The 27,132-nt window shown below is 41.9% G+C and overlaps 1 protein-coding gene and 1 long non-coding RNA gene across 6 annotated transcripts in view; both read right to left on the bottom strand.

Annotated features, from left to right (window-relative positions):
• AFTPH (aftiphilin) overlaps nucleotides 1-14,825 on the bottom strand; it is a 40,809-nt gene extending 25,984 nt beyond the window's left edge. For 3 of the 5 annotated variants that reach the window (XR_014546321.1, XM_083606450.1, XM_083606452.1), the window contains exons 1-2: nucleotides 14,375-14,825; nucleotides 2,026-3,754 (exon numbers count right to left, since the gene is read on the bottom strand). Coding sequence is in view for 4 of the 5 variants with exons in the window: in XM_083606450.1 (XP_083462576.1) it covers nucleotides 2,026-3,723 (1,698 nt within the window). In the remaining variant the exon portion in view is untranslated. Of the gene's footprint in view, nucleotides 1-2,025; nucleotides 3,755-12,905; nucleotides 12,993-14,374 lie in introns of those variants that run through there. The other 2 variants (XM_083606451.1, XM_083606453.1) reach the window with 1 other exon arrangement.
• LOC310759510 overlaps nucleotides 1-27,132 on the bottom strand; it is a 121,061-nt gene that overhangs the window by 70,240 nt on the left and 23,689 nt on the right. The window lies entirely within an intron of this gene.

The following is a 27,132-nucleotide window of genomic DNA, read 5'->3' as shown; positions in this document are numbered from 1 at the left end:
TATAGATGTTTTAATAAGTAAAAATAAATTACATTCATCATTTGGATTAATTTAAATCTAATTGAATGGTAAACATTTCAGACTTCCTGCATCCACTATCCAGTGACCTATTTGTCAGGATAACCAAACAGAAGGCCTACTGTATTTTTAACACTATTGATCAAAAACTGAGGTTTTAATTTAAAATTGCTCTGATGCCTTTGCAAGGAGGAATTTAAAACCAATGATATGAAGAGGTGGCCAGCCAGCTGTAGTGAAATATGATCTGGTCTCAAATGCCAATTCACAGATTTGGTTGAAATCATATCATGTATATCTGTTGGCTCCCTGCCAACATTCAGAGTCATATTCAGCTGGATGAAACTTTCTACTCATTGCCAGCAACTTCTGCTTATTATTATTAATTAAATTTATATACCACCCTACATCCAAGGATCACAGGGCAGTTTACAGTATTTTTTATTAAAAAAACTTAGCATAATAAGAAACAAAACAATAACTCCTGGCCCCCCACAATAGTTAAACACCAAAGATTGTTTAATTAGCCAAAGCTCTGGGTGAAAAGTAATGTTTTCACATGGAGCCTAAGGGTATGTAATGAAGAGGTTGGTGAGCCTCCTTGGGGGAGAGCATTCTGCAAATAGGGAGTCATTACAGAAAAGGCCCATTTTCATGTTGTCACCCTCTGGAACTTTTGGGGAGGGAACACCCCAAGAAGGGCTTCAGATGACGATTGCAGGATCTGGGTTAGTTCATATGGGGAGATGAACTCCTTTAGGTATTGAGCTGTTTAAGGCTTTATATATCAAAACCTTCATGCTACATATAGCAGCAGAAATACTCAACTGGTGAGCAAGGAGACCTCAGTGATTTCTGCAGCTACCATGAGGGTGTGTGTGTGTGTGACAGAATTGGTTTTAAACAGTCTTTCATTTCTGAAACATGACTTTCAGCTATATAAATTATGTACAAAGGTGCCTACATTACTATGCTAATGGAACACATGAAAATTGAAATTCCCATTAAAACGGCTTGGATCCAAAATGTGCATCCTGCTAGCAGAAAGCCTCTTCTACTACTGGTTTCTGAGAGAAAAGTGACCCTAAACTTTGCACTTGTAGCCAGCATGTTTCCTATTCACAATGTCTCTTGAGTTTAACACAACCTTAATCCAATTTCCTCTTCAGATTCAGTTCTATAGCTTGCTTCTACCTTGAATGGCTCTCATGTAGACGCTTGATTAAACTTTAAGCTGCATAACCTCTATCTGCTATGCTTTCAAAACTTGGCTAGTTTTTAAAATGAAAGAGCATCCTTATCTGTATATGACAAAAATTTAAATCACAAATTATCAAATGTTCTTCCATCAAATGAGGAGGATTGTCTGGTTACAGAGCAGTTGGAACTGCAAGAAGCTTTGTATGTGTGTGCTGCACCAACAGCACAGAAATTCCAACTGGGCTGAAACTGTCTTTGCCACCCAAAATTCTAATTATTTAATGCAGACAACAGGACCACAAAGATTTATCACTTGTGCTACATGTGTTCCCAAGTATACCTAAAATAAGTGTTCTTGGAAAATCACAGTAGTGGTCCAATCTGGGAGTAAACCAACTCAACATAGTAGTTATGATTCAAAGTGGACCTGCTAGGTTTCCCACACCAGCCCCTCTCCTTCTGCTGGACTTTATGCTCCACCCCTAGAGCTGCTTCTGAGGTTGTGGGGTTCACCAGAGTTAATGCAGAAAATAGCTTTTCTGCTTAAGAGGCATTTGTTGCCCTGTGAGGAATTGCAGTTGGAAAGGAAAACGGGCAACATCCCCCTGCTCAATGCATGTGCATGCTGAGGAAATTTCAAAGAGCCTCAAGCTTAAAGGGAATTTTGCTGGAAGGACTAATGCCCATGTAAACATGCATCGTATTGGAATGCAAAAGTAAGAGGTAAAATGAAGTGTGTGCATTTTACATAATAAAGCGAATTGTAAAAGCAAACCATAAGCATCAGTAGCAAAGTGTGGTAGTTACCCGAGCTGAAGCCGGCAAGTCCTGCAACTTCCCACTACTGGTTCCGTGCAAAGATGTTACAGAAACACTGTTAGGTGTATGAGTCACTGAATCTTCATCATCAAAAGTTGTGCCTGTCCTATCTGATGGCCACACATCGTTTATGGGATGAGGTTCCACCACCTGCTCATCTTCAAAAGCAGCCCACAAGCAGCTCTCTTTTTGCTCAGCCTCAAAAGCATTCCACTCTGTAGCTTGGTTACAACCAGCAGAACTGAAGGCTGAAAACTCATCAGAGTCTGGAAACCTTTTTACCCCTAAGCCAAAGTCTCCAAACTCACTGTCATTTCCATTTTCCAATTCTGCAAGAGGCTGAACTGTCATGCTAGAACCAGCATCATCTGTGCAACATTCATTCTTGTTTGAAATCTCTTTTGATTGAGGAGTTCCCTTTGATGATCGCTGATGAACATCACTTCTATCTGTGAAGTCACCACATGCATTACTTCTTTTACTGATGTCTTCAGAAGGGCTTTGAAAGTGTTCTTGGCTGGCAGAAACTTGAGTAAAAGCAAGGGATCCATTGCTGACTGTGCCAAAGTCACCAAAATCATCTTCATTTAAACCACTGCATGATGCATGCCCAATGTCACTTTCACCATTCTTAACTATTTCAGAATCATATATGTTCTCTTCTGTAGGATGAGAGCCAAGACTTTGAACTCCACCTACATTAAGGCTTAATGTATCTGCATTATCATTGGTCCTTAAAAAGGTATGTTCTTTACTATTTCCAGTGTCACACTCCTCTCTTCCTCCAATACTTTCAGTTGTGCCTACTGAATTCACAGTTGTGTGTATGGAAGATATAAAGGCATTGTGTTCTAGTGATGTGCAGTCCTCTTTAGCCTTGAAGTCTTCATTGTTCGCCAAATTAATTTTTGAAATGCAAATCTGTCCATATTCACAGCTTCGATCTGATGTTGCTTTCTTCATAGATTCCCCCTCACCATTTATAATATTGCTTTCCTGTACACAAAACACTTCTTTTTCACTAGAATTTGTGCATATTTTATTTCCTGTTTCATCAACCAGGCTTGTTTGTTTATTTGAGAACGTGGCAAAGTCTGCAAAATCCTCTGCCGTGGTAGGTATAGACTCCAAACTTAATTCAGAGCTATTAGTGCTAATTATTTTTAATCCCTTTGAGTCACTGATACCATCTGTATCTTCAGCTTCCTGAGAATTTGCCGTGTCCAGTGCTGCAAACCCATTTGTTAGAACTTCTGGACATGGCTGTTTCTCACCATTACAGCTGTCTACTTGGTGGTCCTGACTTGGAACTTTCATATCAGTCCTAATAATTTCAGAGTATGACGACTCTAATTTTCCAGTTCTCTTAACTTCTTCTGCATAAATATCATCAAGTGAAGTACCCAAACTTCTACACTCACATTTTTCTTTGTTACTTTCAAGAGGAAACTCTTTAACAGTAGTAAAAGCTATAATGCCATCTACACTGCCTGAGTAATCAGAGTTACATGAAGGTTTATGTTCTTCCTTTGAACTGGAGTAATCTGATGCAAAGTCAAAGGCTCCAGTACTTCCAGCATCGGAAAACCCACCAAAATCACCAAACTCATCTTCATCCTCCTCCTCTGCTCCATTATCTAGTGGTGGTGGTGATGAAGAATACATTCGGATGATATCTGGTTCCATGGTTCAGTCTTTTATGAAGGTTACTTTGCACCTACAAGAAAAAAGGGGGAAATTACTTCAACATGCTGAGTTCAAAATGCTGTCAACTATAACATAAGAGAAACCTGGAAACAATTTACTGTATTTTACAATATGCAATAAACACTTCACTTTAATTGTTCATCTTAACATCCAGTGTGAAGATGCTATTAAAAGAACATGCCTCTGCCCCAAATTTCTTATTGATGAACCACAAATTCCATTGGTATGCGACTTGCCCTAACTACATGGGACATAATTTATCAATTCACAGATAAGCTATCTACAATAGGTTTCATTCAGTTATTTTATTTATAATATTCAAAGACTTATGATACTACAAGTGGGTCAAAGTGTTGCAGTATATTCCTGGTGTGTGCTGAATCCGTGGCTGAGAGGGTTGGGGAGAAACATAAGTTACCCAAAAATACACACTTGGGTCTTTCTTCATGTGCCAAATGTTTGAAGACTAAAAATTGCAACCGTTCTGCATGCAAGTTAATGGCACTTGCGGCTTCTGCATACAACTATAACCGAGTGCTTGTTTTGATCTGGGAGGAAGCCTAAGGGGACAATTTAAGATCTTTGCTGCAACCCAAGAGATAAGGGGTATTTTTGGTAGCCTCACCATCTGACCAGCAGTATTACAGTGGACTACTACTGATCGCCGAAGAATTGATGCTTTTGAATTATGGTGCTGGAGGAGACTCTTGAGAGTCCCATGGACTGCAAGAAGATCAAACCTACCCATTCTTAAGGAAATTAGCCCTGAGTGCTCACTGGAAGGACAGGTCCTGAAGCTGAGGCTCCAATACTTTGGCCACCTCATGAGAAGAGAAGACTCCCTGGAAAAGACCCTGATGTTGGGAAAGATGGAGGGCACAAGGAGAAGGGGACGGCAGAGGACGAGATGGTTGGACAGTGGTCTCGAAGCTAACATGAGTTTGCCCAAACTGTGGGAGGCAGTGGAAGACAGGAGTGTCTGGTGTGCTCTGTTCCATGGGGTCACGAAGAGTTGGACACGACTAAACTACTACTACTACTACTACAAGCTATTCTCTCTCAGTACAGCCCTCCATCCTGCAATAGGTGTATAACAATCAAGCGTACTGCAAGTTGTTGTATACTAGTATCTCAGCCCAACCTGCAACGACAGATAAAATTAAAGCTACAGCAGCTCCAAAGTGTTATCCACTATTAGCTTCAGTTCAACCTTTACTGTGCAAAGATAATATATTGGTAGTGCTTTGCCTATAATGGCAGGCACGCTCCTGCTGAAGCTGGAAAAAGTCAAGATACATGCAACAGAAGCCCAGATTGTTTTTACTATTGCTGGAGCAGCACACATGGCTCGTACAGAAATAATGTTGAAGTACATGGTGTTAAAAATGAGAATTTTGTAAGAAAGTAAACAAGGCTGCCATATTGTTTTGCCCTAACCTGTTAAAGCAGAAGTTACTTAATTTTTATATTGCAGTATACACATATCTGTTTCCTAACATTCCATCCTCCTCTCCCAGGTTCTTGTCCCTGACTGTGTTTGCAAGCTAACAATAAGCCAGACCTTCTGGAGGATACCACAGCTGAAGCCCTTCCTTAGAAGTGTGCACTGACAACAATAGATCTGTGATGTTACTTTTGACTATGAAGCCTAAAAAGTGTGTGTGTGTGTGTGTGTGTGTGTGTGTGTATATATATATATATGTATATATATATATATATATATAAAAACAAAAGCAACTCATTCCCCATGTCCTTCTTACTTAATAAGGTTACTGTAACAGCAGTAAAAAATCATTGGTATACCTCATTCAGATAATGAAAACATGTAGAGCAGGAGTACTCCCTTCTCCTGCCAATTATGACAATTAGTGCAATATGTTGTATGTACAAAGGATTTCTAGTGAGTATGCACCACATTTCATTTCAAAGCATTTTATATACTTTCAATACTAGAGCCAATCCCTTGACAAATAAAATGTATACAAAGGACAAAGAAAAACTGTTTAAAATTCAAACCACCCTGCCCAGTTCTGCAAGTCACAATGACCCAGGACTCCTGAATGTTATAATTTTGTGTTCTCAGAAATGCTTTGCAACACTAGAGTTCTCTTGGAATTCACTGAGTTATGCTATTTAAACATGGTTAACTTGACTCTCTAGCCTCAAATATATTGTTAATCAAAGCTTATTATTATTAATGACTTCATCCAATAATAATTCAACCTGCAGAAAATTTCATATACTAAGTCAGCAAAAGATCCATCTATAATAGAGCTAAAGCAAACTCACAACTTAAAGTAAACCCCACATCTTTTTCTACTTGTTCAAATGTTTTCCTTACAGGAGTTATGTAATAAGCATTACAATTACTCATAACAACAAAAGTGCCTGTCTTTGAATTGAAAGCTACTTGTAAACACGTTTACTCATATGCCTTCAAAAGCCAAGAGCTAAACATGATCACAAGTTAAATTCTTCTCCCACTCCACTTCATCCCTACCCTCATCTCAATACTGTAAGAGACATCTTGGATTTTGGAATACACTTCTTTTATATAATAATTTTTATTGGTTTTTTTCATTTTTCAAACACAACAACATTATTATGTAACACCATAAACATTTGGCTACATAAGCCTGAGACTCCCCCCCCCCCCCCGGAATGGTTTTCAAACTTATTTTCTAATCCTGCATTTAATTGTATTTTATTATTATTATTAAATCTACTTTTATTTAAAAAATTAAACCAATCTTAATAATAAATGATAATTTATCCTTACAAAACTTCTTGTAACCCTACTAACGATGTCAATCGTTGACAGCTGTCTTTCAAATACAACATAAATTTATTCCAGTCTTTCAGGAAAGTCTGGTCCTGCTGGTTCTGAATTTTCCCAGTCAATTTTGCCAATTTGGCATAGTCTAATAATTTCATCTGCCACTCTTCTTTGGTTGGTAATTCTTCTTGCTTCCATCTTTGGGCTAATAGTATTCTCGCTGCAGTTGTTGCATATAAAAACAATGTTTTATCCTGCTTACAAATTTCTCTTCCTACAATACCTAATAGAAAGGCTTCTTGGGTTTTTTTGTAAATGTATATTTCAACATTTTAAAAAGTTCATTATATATCATTTCCCAAAACGCCTTTACTTTCTTACAAACCCACCACATATGTTAAAAGGTACCTTCTTTTTCTTTACATTTCCAACATTGATTATTTGTTCTGTATGTTTTTGCTAATTTCACTGGCGTTATATACCATCTGTACATCATTTTCATTACATTTTCTTTAAGCGAACTCAGGCCGTAAAATTTATTCCCTCTTTCCATAATCTTACCCAATCTTCTAACTGTATATTATAACCATTATCTTTTGCCCAATGAATCATAACAGATTTAACCTCTTCATCTTTTACATGCCATTCCAGAAGTAGCTTATACATCTTTGACAATACTTTTACTTTATTACTCAATAAATCTAATTCAAACCTGGATATTGTATATTCAAATCCATTTTTCTTTTTGTCCTCTCTAAACATTTCATTTATTGGACGATAATGCAACCAATCATTTACCAATTTTTTTATTTCCTCATATGGTCTTAATTTCCACTGATTATCTCTTTCAATCAGCAAATCACCATAAGTGGCCCAGTTCCCCCTCCCCCATATTTAACTTTTTTACAGTTGTAGCCTCTAACGGGGACAGCCACCATGGTGTTTTGCGTTCTAATAAATTATTATATCTATTCCACACCTCATATAGTGTTTTTCAAATTATGTGGTTCAGAATTGGAATACACTTCTAGCACACATATAAGCCTGCTTATATGACCCACTTGAATCAACAGGTCAAGTTATAAATTTAATTTGCTTACTATATTTTTATATTTCTACTTATAAAGTACTGGGAGCTGCCAGGTTCAGAACCTTAGTGTATGAGCAGCAAGCTTCCACTCTGAAAGCAGCTCACACTCTCAAAGACATAGAATCATAGGCTTGTAGACTGCAATGGTCTTCTGGTCCAGCCCCCTGCCAGGCAAGGATCTTTTGCCCAACATGGGGCTTGAAATCACGACCCAATGAGAACCTGTTCGGACAACTATAGAAACATAAATTTGAGCACAACTACATCTTCAGTGTTTTTAAAGAAACTATCTTAAATGTTTCTACTTTGGGGAAGGGCGGGGAGTTAGAATAGGAGAAGCAGCTGTTGCTATGGTTTAAGGGTTGAACTAAACCAGGTTTCTGGCAGCTTCACATTTTTCTTCTTAATGAAAGGTAATGGAATTTGTCCTTGACTATTCAACCTCTAAATTGTTGCTCGGGCATATTTATTTATTTAGCCATTTCACATGAAAACTGCACATAACTACCAGAAACAATCCTTATCTCTCTAAAGCATTAAAATGTTTTTCTTCTGGACAGCTCTCATTTCTTCACACTCATAATAAATGGAAATAGCTACTGTAAGGAAATTTCACTGTGCAAATCCATTCAGAACAGCTAAAAGGCATATAACACAAAGGTATCCTTGATTTAAAAGTCGCTTTCCATATGCAATACATATTACTTCTTGATTTAAACATTAATTTGCTTTATTTCCCTATACCAGATAAACATTATATTTCACAAATATTTCATAAAAACTTAAATAGAAGTATTTGCTGTGCTCATCCTAGTATTTTTGCATAAAATACTACCACAATCAAGATCATGAGAGCAAGTGCAAGGGGCTTCCCCTCTTCAGTCCCCTGTGTTAAAAACTCAGGTATATAAGCTAGACACATAATGGCACCTTGAATCTAGGTTGTGGTCACCAAATCAGAATGTCTATTTGCCAGGACTAAATAACTCTTGGGGTCCCTTCCAACATTACAATTCTATGTTCTATGATCTCAACTACATTGCTTGACTATAGAAATATAGAGATATATTGCTCTTACAATAATTCACTTGTTCCTGTATGCAGGGAGAAACACACACGGTGGAAATGGAAATAGTATTAACTATCGAGTAAGGCAGAGGTTTTTGAACTGTGATTGCCAACTGGGTGCCCAGAAATCTCCAATTTCACAACTGGACTCATGCCAGGAGTAAAATACCCCTGGCTAATTTCAAACACTGTCAGCCCCTCCCCTTTCTAAATCTGCTATGGAGGTCTGTCAACCCTCCAGAGCAACTGATGGGATACAAGGAACTGAAGAGGGAGTGAGATAGTGCAGAAGAAGGGAAGTATGCTCAATATTAACCATTAATTATTTCAGTTTAGGTATATTAAAATTGCAAGTCTTATCAGTAACCTAATCTAAAATCTGATATTCTTAAAGTTATCTTTTGTAAAGTTTCATTCACTAGTTTTCAGATGAGCTTTACATAATTTATTCTCTTGCATTAACTCTCTAGTGGAAACATAGTCAACCAAGATCAAACTTCAATACTTATCAAATGTATCCACGCAAATACACCTCAATCACAGACAGGTATGCATATGAGTTCTTGCAGCTATTTCCTATACAGTAGAATTTCTGTGCCCTAAACAGCTTTAAAGCAGAAGCATCTTGGCATCAGAAATTGAGGCATCAGAAATAGACTGAAGGGGTCCTAGTGTGTACAAACTTTTGCTGGAACTCAGACTCAAAATCACAGTCCACAGAACTGCTTATCCTTACACTACCCATGAGACAAAATCCTATTATTATTATTATTATTATTATTATTATTATTATTATTATTCCCAAAGGTCTCAGGGCAGATCACTTTGGTCTTTTCCAACAACAATTCTCACCAGTCCTCCAGGGGAAAGAGTGGATGGGGAATAGAGAAGGGGGAGAAGCAAGGTTTGCCGAGGGATCGAGAGGTGAGAAATTTGAGCCTGGTCCTCCCAATGGCTAATTTTCGCAACATAATTTGGCAAAAAAGGCGCATGTTAGTAAATACGGTACTTCATGTTGATGGGTTAAAACAGTTTTCTTTGACAGACATCAAGGCTTAAAATTTACTTCTCAATTTACTAAGTTTTAGATTTATGAGTGATATACACATACAAAGAAACAAGTCATGCTGTTCTTAGCCTAGCCAGCATAAGCTTACCTCATCTATAATGTATCACTAGATTCTATCTAAACCATCACTGTATAAACTCGAAGTGTTGAAATCATTACCATTGTCCTCCAGTCACTTGTAATGGAAACATGAACACAGGATATTACATTTCTTTAGCAGTTGTCTGCTTCAGTTCAACAACGCTCCATTTTAAAGTGGAACATCTTGTGGAATTATAGCCACACAAACTCCATCCAGGCAGAGCCCATGGCAATATGCAACTGGCAGGAATCGATAGCCAATTTTGCTTTTATGATAATTATTCCCCCCAAGTAACTGCTGTAGAAGAAAACTTCTACCGATGAATGTGAGCAAATGATCCTAATAGGCAACGCTGTCCTGCGATATAGAAAAATATCGGACTGTAAGTGTAGCTGAAAAAAAAATATCGGACTTTAAGTGTATCTGAAAAAAAGAGAAAAACAAAACCCTTATATTTTTGTACAAAGCACATTTTATTTGCAAGGGATAGAAATCAGTGTACCATATACAAAAATATGGAGCAGCTACCTATACAAAAGTATCGGGCAGTATCCAATAGGGCTGAGCAACATTAGATTTTCAACATCGTGATTTATCATCAGCCAAACATCACGGTTTGGTGATAAACCATGATACTGAACAAGCTGCACTGGCTCTAGCCTGGGAGGAGCAGGGAAAAACTGCCTCAGCTCTCACCAGTCTGCTGCTCACCTGCGGTTCCTTTAAACTTCTCCACTGGAGAGTGGATAGCAGCGGTGGAAAAGGGTGACAGAGCCCACACCTCCTCAGTTGAGCAGCCATGCTCCTGCTCCTGCTTGCATATAAGCAGGAGCAGGGGTCTCTTAGCTGGGGGGAGGCACTTTAACGGAGCCTCCACCACACTGCTGGCTTGTGTGAGCCAGTGGTGGTTTGGGGGCTCCATAAAACTGCTTGGCTGAGGCAAGGGCAGCGGCGTGCTCCTCAGCCAAACAGTTTAAAGAAACTGAGAGAGTAAGAAGCTGTATCGGTGTCTCGCCGATGCAGCTTGTTTCTCCCTCTGCCAGGATGAGGGCAGACCGCGATGGCGGTTTCAGATGGTGGTTTCATTCAGCAGTACATCACTGGTGAAACCTCTGCCTCTCCTGAGTCCCTCTGTCTGCAGCGCCCGTCTACAGCTTGTTTCTCCTTCAGTGCGCTGGGCACTGGAGGCAGATGGACTCAGGAGCTGCGATGGCTTCACCAGCAATATACCGTACCTTCAGCAACAGTTAATTGGGAGTACTTGGCTCAGGGCAAATACACCTGTTGTTATGTCTAGGTTCAAGGACATTGGGAGTTGAGTTGAGATAAAGGCAACTTGCTCTCAGTTTGGAGCAGGCAGTTGCACTCTGAAGTGAGAAGTGAGAGAAATCTGCAGTGAGAGAACAGCAAGGTGGTGGGTAGAACAAAGTGAAAGAATTCTGTTTTTGTACATAATCCGTCTATCTTTCAATAAAAACTATCAGTTTTCAACTGCAGATGCTTCTGTTACTGTGCTCGACCTGCTCAACAGTTGACAGCTGAGTGAAGCTGTCATTACGGTCTGCCCCTCACACCAGTCCTGGGCGAGATGTCAATATAACTCCCAGGCCTAGTACCCAACTAAACTGCTCCACAGGCACAAGTACTTTGGGCTGCACAATGGAACTTCCCCTCACTATCACTTAAACCAGCAACAGAGGGTTGGGGAAAGCCCCTGAACATATTTAGGGGATATGCAGAAAGAGAAAAGGAAGTTCTGTTGTGAAGTCAAAAGTTCTTGTGCTAGCAGAACTGTTTAGCTGGATACTGCCCATTACCTTGACAATAGTCAGACACAGAAGCTTAATAATAGAGGCCTCAAGTCATCCCGTGTGCACCCAAGACTGACAAAAGAAAGCATTTATTCACACTGCACATAATGAAACTATGAAATTCACTCCACCAAGATGTTATGGCCCCCAACTTGGATGGCTTTAAAAGGTGATTTAGACACATTTTTGGATAACAAGGCCATCAATACTATAAGGATGACTATGATTTATCTCCACTGTCAGAGGCAGTATGCCATTCAGGAATAGATGATGGGAATCAGAAGTTGGGACAGTGCTTTTGTGCTCACATCCTGCTTATCCCACAGGCACCTGATTGGGCACTATGGTAACAGGATGCTATAGCTGATGCACCTGTTGGCCTGCTCTAGAAGGGCTCTTTGTAATATCAGAATGCTGGAATGGAAAAACTAAATTCAACCTATCTCTGCTCTATAGCATGAAAGAGAAGGAAATAGCTTACAATTTTGTAGGCTTTCTCCCTTCTCTTAATGTTCCTTTTCCAATGCCTGTTTTGGCATTGGGAACTGAAAACAGTGCACAGTGTTCACTACCTTTTGAATAAAGAACCAGTGTAGTCCAGAGTGCAGCAGTCCACTACGTCTGGATGGAGGGCCAAGCCATAAGGTCCAAATGGTCCCATGTGGAAAGTTTCTTCTTGGAAAACTGAGTTTCACATCATATGGGCATGTGCTTAACTGCAAATGCTTAATATTTTCTTAAGCACAAGAAATTAAAAATGCCACTTGAGCCATCAGAGAAGTATCCAAGAACAAATTGTAAGCACTATCTCAGGTAATGTGAAACAATTATGGGGAATATTTATCTTGATTCTCACTGTATCTATTTTTATTCTATGTTGTTTTTCAAAAGTACTTTCAATGCTTCTATTGATAAAATTATTCTGCTGTATTCTGTTATTATATGGACTGTGAGCTATCTTGAAAGAACCCTTGCCCTGAAAAGCATTTAAAATAAAAATCTCTAAAATAAATACATTTGTGGAAATTAATCCTAATAAGAGAGGTTGTGTGTGTTCAAAAGCTTCTCCTTTCTCTTTTAAACAAAAAACCTGCAGTATTACGACAGTGAATACTGTCTTAAACACACTATTAAGTAGCTGTTTATATAAACAAATAGCAATAGGAATTACATTAAAGAAAACAAGCCACCTAGGACAAAGTCACATTAGTGTTATGTCAGCCTCACGGCCCAATGGCATACCATGTGCTCTGGAGTGTCCTTACCTATTTTAAATATTAAAGCCTTCTTACACATTATTCATGCTGGAACTTTTCTATTGTTGACCTGGAAGCATCCATTTCACTGTCACATGCCTCTAAATTAGAGATTAGTTTTGCCATATTAAAATAGTTAGTCATAATTTGGTTGTTACAACTACACTATGGCAATATTTATTACATTCCCCATACTCCAACTTTGGTCACAAATTAAGGTTTTAGAACAAACAATACAGTATAAATAATGCCTGATCTCGTACATCAAGTTCATATGTGAATTCTTTCTGCCACAGTAACTAAATATTTGTGTTTCTCTCTCTCCCTCTCTCTCTCTGTGTGATAGATAGAAGTAGCATGTTAAAAAAAACAACTCAGGATGGTGAGAAAAGAAGAACCTAGACCAGCTTTTCAAAACCCCAACAATGAATTATTGTTGTCAACAAAATCATAAAGTGTACTTCACAGGAAATTTGATTGTTAGACAGCCATGTTGTTCTCTACCAAGAGACACAAACTATTTTCCTTTGTTTACAGTGGCGAGAAATATTAAAATGTCATGTTTTAGCCCACGTAGAAACTTAAATCAAAATCTTAAGGAACAATGAACTGATGTAAGATATAAATGTCATTTACTGGACTGGAGGAAGATATAAAAGCCATTCAAACCTAACAGTTGTTGTACTTTAAAAACAATACTACCCTGAAAACTGGAACACCCAGTCATTACAGTTTTATAATATTCCATTATGCTCTTCAGGGCTCATTATCGCAAAAGCCAATAAGCAGCACCATACTGAAATGGAGTTCTTCAAGTCACAACATAAAACGGGGCTAATACACAACGAAAGTTATCTGAACTAGGAGTCTCAAAAGTGCTAACAATATCCTTGTGGTTTCTTTCCCTTAGCTCTGAAGAGGAACGGAGGAGAGGAAGAGAAATGGTCCCTCACTGAGGGGAAAAGTGTTTCCTTATCTTACCTCCTCTTTCTCCCACCACCTTCTCTCACATTTTTAACTTTGAAGAAAGAGCGGGTGTGTGTGTGTGTGTAAATAAGTGCGTAAATACCTTACCTCTACTTTCTTAGCCCACACAGCCCCGCCGCCTCCTCTCGTGTTTTCCCCAGGCAACACGGTCAATAGGACACAATCCCCACAGAGGGCGAGAAGTTACAAAGTTCTCCCCACCCCGCAGACGCTGCCTTCTCACGGCGAGCGGCCCCTTTATTTTAATGGGAGACCCTCGGGCCCGCGCTTCGTAGGGCGGGAGGGGGCCCGTTTCCATGGAGAAGCCTGCCTGGTAAATAAGGGGGGGGGTTAAGAAGAGACCAGAGAAGCGAGGAGGAAAGAGGCCGCTTCCCGCCCTCAGAAAGTGTGGGGTGGTCGGCGGACGCCGCCCGGCTGGGAGGCTCCGCCTTACCTTTCCGGCTGCCGAGCCCCGGAGCGACGAGGGCGGAAGCAGCGGCGGCATTTCTTACCTCAGGCCTCCTGCAGGGGCAGCTGGGCCGGGCATGGCCAGGCCAGACGGGGCTCGGAGGGTTACTCGGGGCCTCCCGCGGCAACCGCCATCAGGGCGAATCCATCTGGAATCCCCCCCGCCTCCTTCACTCCGGAGATGCCCCCCCCCCGACAAGAAGCGCCTTGGTCCAGCCCAACTCCCACTTAGTCCATTGTCTCCCGGCATGCAGCGCGACAGAAACGTCCCTAGGTTCTTCGCCCGGCGTCCGATGCTGCCGCTGCTGCTGCTGCTACCGCCGCCGCCGCCACGGTCAGAACCGCCACATCCTCTTTCTCGCGTCACTTCCGGCGGCGGTTAGGGCCTCCGCCCGACGCGCTCTTCTCGACGCCTTTCCGGTATACAGTTCAAAGTCCAACGCTTTTGCCGTCAGGCGGTCAAAGGGCACTAGGGTCTCGCCAGGGTCAGTGGCGCTTTCCATTGTTGTTGTTTTATCCCCCCCCATTTTTTTAATTAATTTTCCAAATTATAACAAAAAAAGACATCAAAAACAAACAAACAAGCATTTATCCTTGCTATAATGATTCCACTTTTGTTAACATTGTTAAGTGACTTCCTCAAATCCCCCTAGCTGAGTTTCCACGTACTCCATGGTAGCAGTTTTCCAAAACCAATTTCACATAAAATTTACTTAGTCAAATTACCTCTTTCTTTCTTTCCATTTAAACATTAACATAGTATTTTACAACATCTTATAAAAGTTTTGCTCCTTTCCTTTGATCGCTATACTGCTTGGATCGTCATACTGTATTTCTTTTTGCTATGATTGCCATACTTAAAAGAATAGGAAAGCACAACATGATATTGCAGAGAATCACTTAAGCTGGGTGCTGGTACCCTACGCTGCCTCAGTTCTTTAAGTTTGGCATATTATATACAGAAGCAGAACTTGTGTTACACTTTATTTTATTTATTACATTTTTAAACTAATTTTTCCTCCAGGGAGCTCAAGGCAGTGCATATGGTTCTCCCCATTTTATCCTCACAACCAGGCTGTGAAGTAGGTTAGGCTGAGAGATGGTAACTGACCCAAAGTCACCCAGTGAGATTCATGGCCGAGCAGAGATTCTCCCAGGTCATAGACCACAGACTGCAAACCTAAGAACACTAGTGAGTAAGCCCTGCTGAACACAGGGAGGTTTTCTTCAGCGTATACATGCATAAAGGTAAAGGTGCCCCTGACAGTTAAGTCCAGTCACGAACAACTCTGAGGTTGCGGTGCTCATCTTGCTTTACAGGCCGAGAGAGCTGGCGTTTGTCTGCAGACAGTTTCCGGGTCATATGGCCAGCATGACTAAGCCACTTCTGGCGAACCAGAGCAGCGCACGGAAACACCGTTTACCTTCCCGCTGGAGCGGTACCTGTTTATCTACTTGCACTTTGACGTGCTTTCGAACCAAACAACGGGAGCTCACCCCGTCGCGGGGCCTTGAACCGCTGACCTTCTGATCGGCAAGTCCAAGCGGCTCTGTGGTTTAAACCTGCGTCCCTTATACATGCATAGCATTGCACTATTACTCATTTAGTTTTATCTGGTTTTATACTGTATTTTAACATTGTTCCTACTCAACCATGGAATCTCATGGTGAAGAGTGGGCAGAAAATCTTATTATTATAATTTGTGTAGTATTACAGTTATTCTGACTGTATTATCTGACCCCTGAGCCAAGGAGATAAGTAACTATACACCCTTTTGAAGACATTTGAAGGCAGCCCTGTATAGAGAACGGGTTTTTTTTTATGTTCAATATTTTCTTATGTTTTTATGTATGTTGGAAGCTGCCCAGAGTGACTCGGCAACCCAGACAGATAGGTGGGATATACTACTACTACTACTTCTTCTTCTTCTTCTTCTTCTTCTTCTTCTTCTTCTTCTTCTTCTTCAACAGGACACCCCTATTTTCATTGGAGAAATGTTGGAAGATATGTATTTAAAGTTTCTTGATGGAGCAGGTCTGGTAAACCTGTAATATTCTGGGATGAGCAAAGCTTCAAAGGATTTTGAAACTGGATTTTACCACATCAAATCCTCATGCATGGGCATAGACAGGGGGCAGATCAAGTACTGTAAATAAATAAAAATTCTTAACTGACTGACCAATTGCGTCACAATATGCATCTGTCCCAAAATCTGCAGGGCCCCCCCAAATAAATCCTGGCTACACCCATGTCCCCGCCCTATGCACAGCGCACCTCACTGACTTGTTAAGATTTCAGAAGAGATTCACCTTGTTTTCTTAGCCTTGAAGAAGCGACACACACAAAAACGAACACACACATTGCAGTTGTTGGCTTCTGTACAACTTAAACTAATAAGGGAGGAAATGACAGTGTCAACATGTGAAACTTTCCCCCTTAACTGTATTCCTATGTTCAAAAAGGCTCCCTTTGCTTAATTTCTTTAAAGCCGCACTGCTGTTAAAGGGCACAAATAACTCAATTTAGAATGGAATCAGCATTTCAGCAGCTTGATAATGTTATAGATTTAGTGAGGGGGGGCCCTAAACCATAGAAATTAATAAATGCTAGGATTTTGGTTATTTGTGATATGAAGGGAGAATGCAAATTGTAAAGGAATTCCTGGGCTAGCTTATGCAAAACAACCTGGCTGAGCTATGGCTGTCTAAAGAACAACTGAGGGACATTAACAATACAAGAGAAGCCCACCCTGTCTTCCATTCTCCAAAGAGACACAGACCCTGTGTGGGTGCCTGGGACCCTGTGGGCTCTTGCCACCGCTTGGCAGAGAAGGGCTGCTCCGGCCGCAAGTACGCAGCCTCCGGAAGGCCCCACCGTGGTTGCAGGTAGACACTACGAGATCCGCCCGGCCTGCGGGTAGTCCTGCCAGGGCCCATCACAGCCTCCTAAAGGCCCGCTGCAGCCCGCTGACTCAAACAGAACCCAAAACACGTACTGAGGCATCTGATCATAGCCTGCATTTTTAATCAAGGCTTATATTTTGATCAGATTCCTGTATTCTAAAAATGAGCTTAAAAATCACAAATGTTTCTTTCGAGACAGGGAACCAGCAGGCAAGGTCTTTGTCGCAGGCAAGGTCTTTGTCAGAGGCCCCTTTGGTTTATTGCGGTCATAAAACAGGCTGGGAGCAAAAGGTCACACTGACCATACAAATTATAGAATACAATCAATCAAGGTTGCAAAAACACAATAAATTACTGTGCCTCCCATTAAACTTGAGCCACATCTTCCTAAGGTTAAAAAGGCAAGAGCTAATACAAACAGCAGCTGGCTAGGGAAGAGGCCTCTCTCTCTGAAGCTGCTTTGAAGCTTCAGAGAATTTAGAAAACTTATAGAACTTAGCTTTTACTAAGTTCCCTTTTACTTAGAAAAGGTCTTTGCTTCTAAAAATCTATATATGTTATGTATGAAATATTGGCTTAAATGTAATTATGCAAAGGATTTAGAAAGTAAGAAATTATAGAATCATAGAAGAGTTGGAATAGACCACGAGGGCCATTGGGTCCGGACCCCTGCCAGACAGAGAGACGCCATCGGAGCACTCCTGACATATGGTTGTCAAGTCTCTGCTTAATGACCTCCAAAGAAGGAGATCTTTCATTGATAATGTGTGGGAAGATGAACAAAAGATCTGTTTAGATAAAATTAGCCACCATCTGTTTTGGAGTGAATAGGGCAATAGGGCAAAAGATGAAATGTTAGTTAAGGCGCCTAGTCTAGGGCAAAAGGTTATCTGGTAATTAAGGTGCCTTGTAGAGGTTAATGGCTGTTTGCCAATTATAAATAGAAGGAAATATAGCTCTTTGTCTCCCATAAAAGGCAATAGGAAATGGGTGTATCTTTTATGATTGGTTCTAGCGAACAGCCAATAGGAATTTTAACCAGGCTGATTGGACAGAGGCAGCCAAAGGAGGAGCAAGGGGGCTGAGCTGAGGGAATATAAGTGCTGGCCATAATGGCAGGAGGGCAGGCCAGAGCTTGGTAACCTTATACCACTGTGCCTCACATTTATTTGTCTGACAAATAAATTATTATTTTAATTTCTCTATTGCTGCGTTGAATATTTCATTCCAGCTAAGCGTTAACCACAAGCAGGGTGCTACATTTTGTCTCAGCTTTCTGCCCATAAAAAAACAACATTTTGGTAGATGCATCCACAAGGGCAGAAATAAGCCTGATTTCCTAGTGGTTGTTACTGCACACAGCCACTAGATGGAAGCCAAAGGCTAAGATTCTCTCTAATAGGTGTGCTTTGGAAAGGCCCTTGGGCTGATACTTTGTAGAGCAACTTTTAGCCATTGTCCAGACTTTTTCATAGCGCACAGCTCCCTAGAATACAGGGGGCACGGTGGGCTTCCCTGTGCTGATGAGCGCACTTAGTATCAATAGGCCTTTACACCTCACGATTCCATGGAAAAGGTTTCCCCATAATTGTATTTTGATGTCAGAAGAGGCTTAACCTGTTGAATTTCTGCCTATAAAATAAGACAGAGGCGGGACAAGTGCATTACTGTATAGGGAAGGAGAAAGCAGTGGTTCATATTGCCTGGGGTATTTCTAACGCTGTTCAGGACCTACCCTCGTGTGCATTTGGCCACCCAAGGGGTAGATGAGAAACGCTGCGTAATAGTTTTTGTTGTTGTTGTTTAGTTGTGTCAGACTCTTCGTGACCCAATGCACCAGAGCATGCCAGGCACTCCTGTCATCCATTGCCTCCCGCAGTTTGGTCAGACTCATGCTGGTAGCTTCGAGAACACTGTCCAACCATCTCGTCCTCTGCCGTCCCCTTCTCCTAGTGCCCTCCATCTTTCCCAACATCAGGGTCTTTTCCAGGGAGTCTTCTCTTCTCAAGAGATGGCCAAAGTATTGGAGCCTCAGCTTCAGGACCTGTCCTTCCAGTGAGCACTCAGGGCTGATTTCCTTCAGAATGGAGAGGTTTGATCTTCTTGCAGTCCATGGGACTCTCAAGAGTCTCCTCCAGCACCAGAATTCAAAAGCATCAATTCTTCGGTGATCAGCCTTCTTTATGGTCCAGCTCTCACTTCCATACATCACTACTGGGAAAACCATAGCTTTAACTATACGGACCTTTGTTGGCAAGGTGATTTCTCTGCTTTTTAAGATGTAGTTTTACTCAGACCCAAATCCCACCAAGTTAAATGAACCCATCACGGCAGCCCACACTGCCAGGTGCACATACACAGAGCATGGAAGGTTCACGGAGCCCGCATGCCAGCTTGGCCCTGGTTACCGGAGCCAAGCAGTGCTGCACTGCACCCCTGCCTGCCCATGCAGGGAGGAGCCCAGCCTGCCAACATGGCCCTTGGGGGGCAAATCCCCATCCCGATGCTGGACAAGCAGCCATTCAGGGGGCTGGGGATGCAATGACAGAGTCAGGCCAGGCTCTGAGGCTTAGAGGCCTCCTGAGGCAGGCAGGATTGGACAGGGATCCCTGTATAGGGCTGCCTGACTCCCCCTAACGTGGGTCTGGGGCTCCAGCCCCCCTGGCTCCCCCCACGCTACACCCCTGTGTGGGGACCAAACAAACTCTGGTCTCCAAACTACAGTCTGGAAAAGAAAGTCTACCTTTTCCCATATGGAAGTTGGCCTTTCCTAATGTAAGGGTTCTGCTGCTTCCTCCTAACTCTCAGTCCATAGATTTTTTGCTGGAAATACTGGAGACAAGATGGCATTATAGAAGCAGCAGCGGTGAGCAAACCTCTCCGAAAATGCTATTTATTTGAGTTCTTTGAACCAACTAGCTAGGCTGTGGACAGCCTGGAGCTGCAGGATAAACTCTAGAAGGGCAGTTTATACTCAGACTTACATATATTTGCAGTACTGCTATGTCTTGCTTAGTGCCAAGATCGCCCTCGAGGAGAGGGAGCGCTACCGGTGCCATGTGGAGCATGACAGCCTAATGGAGCACCTGGACGTGGCCTGGGAGGAGCCTATCAACCTGGGGCTCCTTGTGGGAGCCATTTTGGGTGTTGTGGTTGCCATCCTGCTGGCGTCTGGGATCATCTTCTTCATCCGCCTGCCCAAGTCTTGCTGTGAATTACAGAGGCTCAGAGCTTGTGCTGTCCTTTAATGATGTTCATGATGTTTCTTAACCCTGGCTCTCACCCATCCCTTCTGACTCTCACTTGGAATGTGGCTGGCTAGGCTGCATCCACCAGAGGCCCTACATTCATCACCTTCTTAACTGGCTTTGGTATTATTCTTGTCCAGGAAACTTGGCACACCGGAAAGCTGTCCTTAAATGGCTTTCATACCTTCTCCGTAGGGGCGGTACAAAGGGGCAGCTTTGGTCGAGCAAGAGGACGACTGGGAATTCTCGTTTCTTTGAGTTTATGAGCTGCTATAACTACCTTACCTTCTTTTAAGTCACATGCTATGGCAGTCAAAATTCAATTCCAGTTCTGTTGTATACTGATAATAAACGCTCACATGTCCTCACTGAGGCAGAAGTCCCGGATCAAAGCTCTGTGGGTGGAACTTGAGGTCTACGTGGCTACTCTCATTATGAAAAACCCACATGCACGTAAGATTCTAGGGGGTGACCTGAATGCTAGACTAGGCCTCAATGTCAGCACTTTGTACTTGTAGCATAAGTATCCCTGCCCTCATTTAGAGGAAGATGGTGTTTTACTGACACACTGTTCAAAGGATCATAAATCCAAGAATGTGGCTTTGTGCCTGACTCTAACAACCTTTAGACTAGAGCTTTCCAAACCTTTCATGTTGGTGACACACTTTTTAGACCTGCATCATTTCATGACACAATAATTCAGTTTTACTAGCAAACCAGAGACTAACCCATGGGTAGGCAAACTAAGGCCCAGGGGCCGGATCTGGCCCAATCGCCTAAATCTGGTCCGGGAATCAGCATGTTTTTACATGAGTAGAATGGGTCCTTTTCTTTAAAATGCATCTCTGGATTATTTGTGGGACATAGGAATTCGTTCATTATTTTTTTCCAAAATATAGTCTGGCCCCCCACAAGGTCTGAGGGACAGTGGACTGGCACCTTTCTGAAAAAGTTTGTTGACCCCTGACCCTTTCCAGTGTGGAGAGCGTTCGTGCGACACACCAACACACTGCAGCCAACACACTACTGTGTCACAACGCACAGTTTGGAAAACTCTGCTTTAAACTAAATCTCCACATTTTAAGTGGAGAGAGATCATCCTTCAGGATTCACCTATCTTTCAGGCTCCAGAATGAGTGCAATTGACTATATAATTACATCTAGAGACCTCCTTGCACATGCTAAGGTTCTGGAATTTTTCCCAAGGTTTGATAGTGACCACTTTCCAATCTCACTGCAGTTAAATAACTTTTCCCAAGAACTCCATCCTGAGGCTCATCATCAAATTGATATAGCACCAGAAGGCAGAACCTACTGTAGAACTAAATGAAATGCACAGAAAAACCAGTCAGTAACTGATTTATTGTCATCCTATTGCTGTCAATTTCTTCAGTTTGCGGTATAAGCTGAAATGCCGGATAGAGAACTACAACAAACTTATTCAGGAGCTATTCAGATTCTAGCTAATAATGGCAGTACTGAATCAAGACTAAATGAGATCTACTCCAAACCATGGTTTGATAAAGACTGTGTAACAGCAAACCAAAAAACAAAAACGAAAAAACACCAACCTTTACTGCTACCTACCAGTCTTATCTAACTAGCACATCAGTAGCAGCTGCTTCTGAGCTTCTACCAAAAAAGAGGCAGTATAAAAAAACCACTGGAATATAAAAAGAAAGAAACCAGGAAGAAAACATTGATATGACTTATCCCAGCTTTTGGCACTTAGTCTCGGGGATACAAGACAGCAGTCCAAAGCGGGTGGAATTTCTCATTACTTCAGCCAACTGGGAAATGTATTTCCATGAATTATATTCAGCTACTAACTCTGAGAAAGAAGATCCTGGCCACCTTATAGACCATCTTCCAACATGGCCACCCATATCTGTGTCCAAAATCAAAATAGACTTGTAGCCCAACTAAAACCTGGAAAGGCCCCAGGGGAGGACTTAATCCCACCAGAAGCTATTAAAAACAATCTGGACTTCTGGGCTCCTATGCTGACCTCTCCCTTTACTTGCATTGATTGACATAGACGAGCCCCCTCGGATTGGGGGCTGGCAGTCATAGTCCCATTTTTTAAAAAGGGTCAAAGAACGGCTAATTATAGACCAATCAGTCTACTTAATACCATCAGCAAGCTCTATGCAAGACATTTACACAGGAAATTATTGGATTGGTTGGAGCAAGAGAACATTCTAGCAGATGAACAAGCTGGTTTTAGGGAAAGGCAATCCACTATTGAGCAGCGCTTCGTCTTACATCATTTGATTTGGAAATATTCCTGTTGTAAAACAACTTCCCTATATGCCTCCTTCATAGACTTAAGAGCCGCTTTTGACTCCACTACCTCTCTTTTCCTTATCTTCTTTTCTCCCTCATCACCCTTTCTCCTCATCCTGTCCCCGAGGAGGATTCTCAGCCACATGTCCCCTGTAGTTTCGGCATTTAGCAAGAGCCACCAAAAAGGCCTCAAAAGCCTCATGCAACATGTGGGCCATGTGTTGGGCCACCCTGGCTTAAGGATGTTAGCCAGCTCTCTGCCCATCTTGTTTTGATCTGTGTACACGTATGAGTTGAATGCATCGTCTTCCTCAAACATCGCTTTAGGCAGGAAGGGGACCAGCAGCACTGTAGTGTTCCAAATGAATCGTTGCTATTATTTTTATATAGTAGTCTTAGATGTGTGTTGCCTAATACTGTTCTGTACAGAGATTGAAGAGCTTGCTTTGAAAGAAGTTTGAAACTTTGATCCCAGTTTTTGTAAAGTCCAAGCCTATGTGACTGAAGGCAGGATCTGGGGGCAGGAGTGGAGCGGGGAGGCCTGCCACTCAGTTTAACTAGCAATATAAGGGCTGGTTAAGGATCACAGAGGGCAGTACTCGCCAGGGAAACCATGCATGTCCATAGGACGATATGTTTCCCTATTAGCAGGGCACCAGTGGTGCACATAGAGACCTATAAGCTCAGCTAACTAGCCAGGCTAGAGGCCTTCTGCCTATTGTTTCTTTGTAGTGCCTTATCTTGTGAAACCACATTCCAAAGGTGTCTGCATAAGAAAGGGGTGATCTCCTGTCTCCACACTCTAAGAGCGGCCTTTGTTCTTATTGTACCGTCCATGGTCGGCCTTGCTCTATCTCTCAGACACACATTCTTGGTGTTAAGTTGTGGGTGAACATATCAGACTGAGGCATCTGATCAAGGCCTGTATTTTAAAATGAGCTTAAAGATTTGCAAATGTTTCATGCCAGGCAGAAAACCAGCTGGCTAAGTACTTTTTTTTTCAGTTGTTTATCTTTCTGCTCTCCTGGACAAGGGCCCCCCTGATTTATAGCAGTAGCAGGAGACAGGTTTCTCAAAGTTGTAAAAGGGAAATACAGACTGGGAGCAAAGGTTACACTGACCCTACATATTACAGAATACAATCAAGCTGCAAAAACACTAATTAAGAGTTGGTAAATAGTAAGATTTATTGTTTAACAGAAAATAATACCATGAGCCATCTGTTTTAACCATTTGTTTTGGAATGTAGGGGCAACAGGGGCAAAAGGTGATCTGGTAATTAAGGTGCCTTGTCGAGGCAAATGTAAGATATATGGCTACTTGTCTGCCATTTATGGATAGAAGGAAATATAGCTCTTTGTCTCCCATAAAAGGTAATAGGAAATGGGTGTATCTTTTATGATTGGTTCTAGCAAACAGCCAATAGGAATTTTAACCAGGCTGATTGGACAGAGGCAGCCAAAGGAGGAGCAAGGGGGCTGGGTTGAGGAAATATAAGTGCTGGCCATCAGGGCTGGAGGGCAGGCAGAGCTTTGGTAACCATATACCACTGTGCCTATCATTTATTTGTCTGACAAATAAATTATTATTTTAATTTCTCTATTGCTGTGTTGAATATTTCATTCCAGCTAAGCGTTAACCACAAGCAGGGTGCTACAAGACAACACAGTGATTCTTCAGACAGCTCTTGTTTATTCACAGGCCAGAACAGAACTGAACTGAAGGGTTCAGCCAGCCTGCTTATATAGAGCTCAACTACAAAGCAACAGTAACAACTTTCTGTAACTATCCAATCACTGAACATCACTTTCAATTCCTTATTTGCATATGCAGACCTGAGTGAAAACTATCTACAGTATCCCCCTGCTGGCCCAGCGTGAGAACTTCAGTACATAACACTTGGAGGCCCTGATCCTTCAGACATACCCATATATAGAATGAAATGCAAAGAGATCACGTGCAACAAGGTGCTGCTTAGAGAGAGTTCTTTGTTCGTTTGCTCAATGTATATTCATTAAGGAAGGACCATAAATGGTATGCTAATAGGGCGATGTAGCCTAGGATAGGAGAAGTTGCCTCAGTTTATGCATATGCATTGCCTTAGGAGAGAACAGAAATGTATATTAAGGCGTGTGCCCCTTTTTATGGGTCGGGCGCAGACTTTGGAGTTTATTCCTCTGTGCCTATTTTGCTGGCTTGCAAAATAAAGCCCTTTGTTTTCCTCATTTGCTGCGTGAGTTTTTCTTTCAGCCCCAAATGTTTATTTTTGCAACACCAGCCCACCAATGAGGCAGGGTGAGGCAGCTGCCTCGGGTGGCACCTAAGAAAAGCAGCACTGAAGGGGAAGAGGAAGCTCTTGCCCTACTGCTGCCTTACATGATGGGGTCACTATCACTGCTATGCAAAGGGGAGGTGGCAGCAGGTTCTCTTCCTCTTCCAGTTGCTGCCCCTCTCTGCGTGGCTTTGGTGAATAGGCTTACTGGTCTACTCACCAAGCGCCCGGAAGACAGCAAGATAGTGCCCTGCTGCTTCCGCCACTTTACACAGCAGTTATGACAAGCCTGCCGTGTAGAGCTGCAACGGGACAGCAGCTTCCTCTTCTGCCTTGCCTCCTCCTCCTTCCTTGCCTGCCCATTCCCTCACTCACTTGCCTTCCCTACCCTTCCCAATTCCTTTCCCCTTGGATTTTTGACCCAGTCGCCTCCCCTGCTTGACTTCCCAGCAGGAAGTTCCTTCATCCCTGCTCTTAGAACTGGAGACTGAATTGGACCCAGGACTGAAAATAAAGCGAGACTCAGAAAGCATAGGAGCAACAAAAGACTCCTAAGCCCTCTAACCTGGGAGCCGTTAGGGACGTCTGTGAGAGAACTTTGTCAGATGCATCCAGCTCCTTTCTGGTGAAGCTGAAACAAGTATGCTTTATCAAAATTATAACAATTTAATATGGACTGGCTGTACACAATAAAGCACATGTCTTAATTTGTTAGGTGGTTGGCATCCATCTGCCTCAGGAGACAATGGAATAGTTAATATGCATGATTTGATTACAGTTTCCTTTCAACAGGCTGCTTTGAATATTATTTTCCCATTATTTTATTGTAATGATATTATTAAGACACAAAGCATATTAAAACAACATCAGTAGCTACACCAAGTATTTGAGATACTTCACCTCAACTAATCAACACAAATCTGTCTAGGAAGCCAGCTTCATGAGATAATCATATCATTTCCAGTAGCTTATAAAAGAAATTGATTTTTTTCAAATTACATTTTCAGAAACAAGAGAAATTCTTTAGTGGCCATAGGATACCTACTATGTCTGACATGTTGAAAGGAAAGGCTTTAAAAGCTGAAATTAAAGGTGGAGTTGCAGAGAATAGTGATGGGAAGGATCAGCAAATTCTGCAAGGCCTAAAGCTCTACTCCCTACTTACTGGAAGCCCTCCTTCACTGCTGTTTTCTGAAGGCCTCTTCTGAAATTAACATCAAAAATTACAAAACTCTCACTAATGTTGCTCTGTGAGATTACACAAGTACAGTTAGCCTGCAATTTATGTGCATAGCAAAAAAAAACTACAGTGGTGCCTCGCAAGATGAAATTAATTCGTTCTGCGAGTTTTTTCGTGTTGCGAATTTTTCGTCTTGCGAAGCACGGTCAGTCGCAACTGCACCTCTTCAAGCAGTTTAAAAAAAAAAGGAAACAAACTTGCAAGACGTTTTCGTCTTGCGAAGCAAGCCCATAGGGAAAATCGTCTTGCGAAGCAACTCAAAAAACGAAAAACTCTTTCGTCTTGCAAGTTTTTCGTCTTCCGAGGCATTCGTCTTGCGAGGTACCACTGTAAAAGGGGGCAGGAGTCCGTGGGAAGTGACTTTAGCAAATCCCAGCTGCCATTGAACCCAATGCGTTTTGACTCTAAACGAATGTGTGGTGTGTACCCTTGTTTGCTTGGTGTGACCTTCTGACTGACTTGCAAGCTGTCTGGCAAGCAGGTCTAAAAATGTGGGCCTGGCAAAATGGCCACCACAACGAAAAGCTCCTAAATAGCAATAAACAGCCTGCGAAATCTTGCAGAAATTGGAGGCAACCCTCTGCTCCTGAGAGAGGTCAATTTGCAGAGAAGTTTCAAGAGTGGTACATCCTTATCTTTTGTCTCACTGCAGTGGGACATTGATACTGAAACGCACAAACAAAAGTAATTTAATCAATAATAGCATTTGTCCATTCCACCCCACCCCTCACCACTAGCTTTTTAATCAACAAACATAGGGCTGATACCCATTTCCCCTCTGTTTCTCACATGACTCAGGTTTTATGTGTGGATAAATTGAGTAGCCAAGGCTGGCACTGCCTGGTCTGGATC

Source organism: Podarcis filfolensis (assembly GCF_964270895.1).
Source record: "Podarcis filfolensis genome assembly, chromosome: 3".
Lineage (NCBI taxonomy): Eukaryota > Metazoa > Chordata > Lepidosauria > Squamata > Lacertidae > Podarcis > Podarcis filfolensis.
The sequence above is the reverse complement of the archived record's forward strand: the minus strand, read 5'-3'. Positions and strand labels throughout refer to the sequence as shown.